General features: G+C 51.0%; 1 protein-coding gene across 1 annotated transcript; it reads left to right on the plus strand.

The window, feature by feature from the left end:
• The first annotated feature begins 870 nt into the window (after window positions 1-870).
• On the plus strand, window positions 871-3,001 carry LOC107213910. Its single transcript, XM_015648805.1, has 6 exons — window positions 871-1,030; window positions 1,458-1,580; window positions 1,831-1,920; window positions 2,021-2,116; window positions 2,279-2,477; window positions 2,816-3,001. Exons 1-6 carry the CDS (start codon window positions 889-891, stop codon window positions 2,892-2,894), a joined length of 729 nt encoding a protein of 242 aa, XP_015504291.1. The 5' UTR covers window positions 871-888; the 3' UTR covers window positions 2,895-3,001.
• Window positions 3,002-5,063: the final 2,062 nt, after the last annotated feature.

Consider the following 5,063-nt stretch of genomic DNA (forward strand, 5'->3'; position numbering starts at 1 on the left):
CCTCCTCTGGAGACAGAGGAGTTCCCAGGTCCCTGCTGGCTTCTGCCCAACATCCCCAGACAGGTCCCTCTCTCCCCTTTTTTCCCACTGCAAATTGGGCAATTGCTCTTCTGTTATTTGTGAGACCAGCTGCAGGATAAATCTGTGATGTGTGTTTTGGCAGGGGGAAAAGGGATAAAAGTTTTTTTGTGGTGGGTCTAGAGGAGTTTGATGGCTCCAGAGGGGTTGTGGGTTAGAAAGTGATGCTGAAGGAGGATCTGGTGTTGGGAAGCATCTGGGATTGGACACCCACAAGCCAAATTTTGGCTCCTAAACTGTGACTTTGCTGCTTTCCTGTATCCTGAGGATCAGCTGTGTTAAATATCTCCCATCTCCTTCCCTAGCAGAAGATGTCCCTGCCCGTGACAGGGGGTTAGAACCAGATGGTTTTTGTGGTTCCTTCCAACCCAAACCATTCTGGGATTCTATGATTCTGACCTATGACAGAAATACCATCCCAAAAAATCAATCTGATCTCCATTTTTCCATCAAACAGCTAAAAATCATGAGTTTGGAGTGCCTCCTTTTGCCCTGGGGTTCTCTCTGGAGACAGGTGAAGTCCCAGGGAACCTACACAGAGTTTCCTAGAGCAGAGATCTTGGGATGGGATGGGATGGGATGGGATGGGATGGGATGGGATGGGATGGGATGGGATGGGATGGGATGGGATGGGATGGGATGGGGCTGTCCCAGACACCTGCAGGACATTTGGGGCTCCCCTGGAGACAGTGGAATGTTGGTGATAGAAGCCTCCCATGAGGTCACACAGCCCCCTGAGGGGTCACACAGCTCCCAAGGGGTCACACAGCCGGTCTCTGGTGTGCAGTGTGAGGCTTCAGTGGCCTCATCATGACGTGGACACGATGGGCCATGGTCACCATCGTCCTTCTGGCTCTCCAGAGAGCCCTGACCGTCCTGGTGTCTCTGGTGATCCTGCTATCCCTGGCAGCCCTGCTAGCCCCCAGGGCCCAGCCCCTCATGGAGGAGGCAGGTATGTGGGCAGGGAGGGGCAGGTCCCACAGGTCCCCTCAAGGATCATTTAGATTTCAGTATCCTGCTGTCAGGAAATTTAACACTTTTCTGGCTGATGCTCAGCTGGGCAGCGGAGCAGAGAGGCAATGGGTCTGGCTCAGGGATGGCCTCAGAACACACAGCTATGCAGAGCCATCCCTCCCAGGTTCCAGGGCCCTGAGCTGCTTCCAGGAGCAATGCCAGCAGGATTGCTGGGGTTGGGTTTGCCAGCTCCTACACCGTTTGTTTGGGATTATCATGGGTCAGACACCTGGCACCTGCCTGCTTGGTGCTCCAGAGGGGAAGGGACAAACAGGTCCCCAGAGCCATTCCATGTTCCAACCACAGCTCCTGCCATGGAAAGTACATGGAAATATTTAATTTGAGCTTCTCTGTCCTGTTCACAGCCGTGGCTGGAGGCAGTGGAGATCCAGGTGCTGGATCTGACTCTCCTGGATCCTACGTGGCTTTTGATTTGTTTTGGGAAGTGCCAGATCAAGGCCCAAATGTGAGCGAGGCATCTCCTGCAGGTATGAGAATCCAGCCTTGCCTGTGTGTGCTGTGTCATTCCCTGAGCCCCTCCCTGTGCTGCTTCTCAGTGAGGGCAGGGAAAGCCACCGAGTGTGATGGGAGCTCCTCAGGGGGGTCTGGTGCCCCTTTCCCAGCTCCTCAGCCAGACCAAGCAGCACCAGGGTCACTGCTCAGTCCTGGCTGGCTGCACAGCCCCAGAGGTGATTCCAGGGATTTCTGTGGTGGGAATTTTTCATTCTTTCCCTGAAGGTCTGAAGAATGAAACTAGATTGGGAAACATTTCCTGGCCATTAATGGAACAGTCTGAATTAATGACTTTACTGAAGGAAACACTTCCAGGTACAAGTAACTCTTAACCACAGGAACTGTGGAGCTGGGCTTTCAGATTCCCATGAGGAAGGGTGACTTGGAATTAAACTGGCACACTTTGTGTCTAAAGTGCTGGAGCCTGAGCCTGTGGACAAGGAGACACCTCAGGAAGACCATCAGGAAGAGCCAGTCCCTGAGGGAAACAGTGAGGCCCTTCAGCCAACAGGTGAGTCAGGGAATCCCCATCCCCTGGCCATCCCTCAGGGTGGAGGTTGTGGCCATTCCTGTGCCAGGGACACACACTCGGACCCTCTGTGTGTGCAGTGAGTGCCCACCACCCCTCACACCCCATTCCCAGGGATTTCAGAGCTTTGGGGATTTCCTCCAGGTGTATTCAAGAGATTCAGCAGTGCTGAGGACAACAAGACAGGTCCAAACACTGTGGAGGACATGGAAAACACAGGCACAGTGGATGCTAAAATCACCTGGAGTATTTTTATAAGAGCCTTCCTCGTGTCTGTGGTCTGCAGCCTGATTGTTCTGCTGCTTCTCAGGGTGGCCCCTGCATGGGCAAAGGACATAAAAAAGTGAGTGACTGGGGGGGGGAGGGGGGAGTTGCCAAATGTTGATGCTGGGGGGCTGAACATGCCATGAGCCATTTCCAGGGTTGCCAAGTTTTGGGCAGGGTAGCTGATCTGCCATGAGGCATTTTGAGAAACAGAGCTCTGGATGCCCAGTTGGTCACTGGCCAAACTCAGCAGAGATTTGTGCTGGGAGCTGCTGCCCCCTGCTCCACCCAGAGCTCTCTATGCCCTCAGCTCCTGGCTGTCCACATGCCATGGGATAGCCAGCACCGCTCCACATCCTCACTCCCACCACAAACCCAGCCATGGCAGGGCTTCAGCAGCCTCCTCTCTCTCCACAGGCGCCTCGCAGCTTTGAGAGCCAATTCTGAGCTCCTGGACAATGAGACTGAAGACAAGGAATTAGTGGTAGAAGTCTAAATAAAGATAAGCAGCACAGTGGTGTGTGTGAAAGTTTTGGGTTGGAAGGAATTCTTGCTCTCTGCTCCCTTGTCTGGAGCCTCCACATCATGCAAGACCCAGCCCCATTAGATCAGGTCCAGAGAAGGCCATAAAAATTATCCCAGGGCTGCAACAGCTCCCTGGAACAGAAATCCTGCAAGATTTGGAGGTTTTCTCCTCCTCATCCTGGAGGTGAGAAGGCTCCAGGAGACGTTGTTGTGACCTTTCAGTGGATAAAAGGGGTCATGGGAAAGGCACAGAGATATTTCTTTATCAGGGTCTGCAGTGGCAAGCCCAGGGCTGAGGGTTTTACACTGCCAGAGGGCAGGGATAGATGGGATATTGGGAAGGGGCTGCTCCCTGTGAGGGTGCTGGGGTGCTAGAATGGAATTCCCAGAGAAGCTGAGGCTGCCCCATCCCTGGAAGTGTCCAAGGCCAGGTTGGACAGGGCATGGAGCAGCCTGGGTTAGTGGGAGGTGTCCCTGCTCATTGGATGGGCTTTAAAATCCCTTCCAACCCAAACCATTCCGTGACCCTAAGGTCATGATCAGGCAGGCAGTGCAGGAGCTTTGCATTAAAGCAGATTTTTAAAGCACTGAGCAGCTTTGTTGGTTCTTACCAGCATTTAATAAATGTATTTGTATTTTCTTCTTTCTGGCACGTTAACTTCTTAAATACGTGTGGCCATATTCCATACTTTAACTGAGTTAAAATTGTGAAATGAAACAAAACCAGTCCTGAATAAAAGAACAGAGTGAACATCTTACCTGGAGATACACAATACTATAAAAGCCAAATGAAAACTCACTAGAATTCCCATAAAACACAGTGCAATTTTGAATATTGCATAAAAGCATTTGCAGGTTCCTCTTTCTGTAAAAATACCCTGTATTTACAGAGATTCTTAAAGCAAACAGAACTCAGTGTTGTGCAGGAGGCTTTTTTAAGGGAAAATAGAGATAATAAAATACAGTGGAAAAGATTAATCATTTACATTGGAGACATTTGTTAAAGCTATCAGTGCTTAAACCTAAGGGACTGAAGGACAAGAAATGGATATTGCAGGTGTGCAAAGGATGGGTTGTTCAGTAGAACAGTGAAGTCTTTTTAATTTGTTACTCTGGGATTTTTCTTTTAATAAAATTCTCCTGGATGGCTTCAGGTCAGGACACTGACAGGAGGGCAACTCTTTCTCTCTCTCTTTCTCTCTTTCTTTCTCTCTTTCTCTCTCTCTTTCTTTCTTTCTCTCTTTCTCTCTCTCTTTCTCTCTTTCTCTCTTTCTCTCTTTCTTTCTTTCTCTCTCTCTTTCTTTCTCTCTTTCTCTCTTTCTCTTTACTTTCCCTTCGTTGCAGCCTCTGCAGCAGCACTACTTTGTTCCCAAGCTTTGCCAGACCCTCCCAGAGAGGCTTTGTCTTCCCAGTGGGGTTTAAAGAGAAGCCTTGTGCTGAGCTAGGCTTTCTCTAACCCCAGAGAGCCTGGCCAGGGTGCATCCTGAGGCTCCTTCTTGTTGGGAAAGGAGTCCCTCAGCCCTGGAGATGGATGAGCCCAAGGTGGCACCTTGGCCATGACGTTCACCAGAACGGAAAGATCTTTGAAGATCCCCTAACTCTGCACTTCTAGGAAGAAACAGCCTCCCAGAATAACAGTTCCTGTTCCAGTCATGTCCCTGTTTTGCCACCTCAAGTGCTGCTCCCCCTCATCCCTGCTCACTCCACCCAGGGCCACGGGCCCCTGGAGACCATTTCTCTCTTCTTCAGCATGGGCACCTGCGAAGGCACGGCGCCTCTGGGCAGGGGGGGCAGCAGGTGGGAGGATTCGAAGCTGTAGCCTGCCAAAATGCTCTTCTGGGGCTCCTTGAGCACTGACCAGAAGGACTCGGGCCTGGCTCGCAGGCCCTGCGCTGCCTCGGCCCCCGGCCGCTGCAGGATGAACATCTTGGAGTCCTGAGGCTTCCTGGCCTGGGCACTCCATGGCACTGATGGGGTCCCAAGAGGGACTTCCTTTTCTCCTTCTCTTCCAAGAGGAACTTCAATTCCTTTAAACTGGAGGAAAGGAAGAAATTTCTTTTCTTTTTCTCTCACAAGGAGATATTTCACTTCTCTTTTGAGACGAAACTTTTCTTCTTCTCTTCCAAGAGGAACTTTCTTT

This window comes from Parus major, chromosome 22, assembly GCF_001522545.3.
Source record: "Parus major isolate Abel chromosome 22, Parus_major1.1, whole genome shotgun sequence".
NCBI lineage: Eukaryota > Metazoa > Chordata > Aves > Passeriformes > Paridae > Parus > Parus major.

Excerpts from the sequence above, each read along its gene's own strand:
- LOC107213910 (XM_015648805.1), top strand. The coding sequence starts at position 889 with ATGACGTGGACACGATGGGCCATGGTCACCATCGTCCTTCTGGCTCTC. Across the intron at positions 1,581-1,830 it reads GAGCGAGGCATCTCCTGCAG|GTCTGAAGAATGAAACTAGA; the intron begins GTATGAGAATCC and ends CTTTCCCTGAAG. Across the intron at positions 2,478-2,815 it reads TGGGCAAAGGACATAAAAAA|GCGCCTCGCAGCTTTGAGAG; the intron begins GTGAGTGACTGG and ends CTCTCTCCACAG.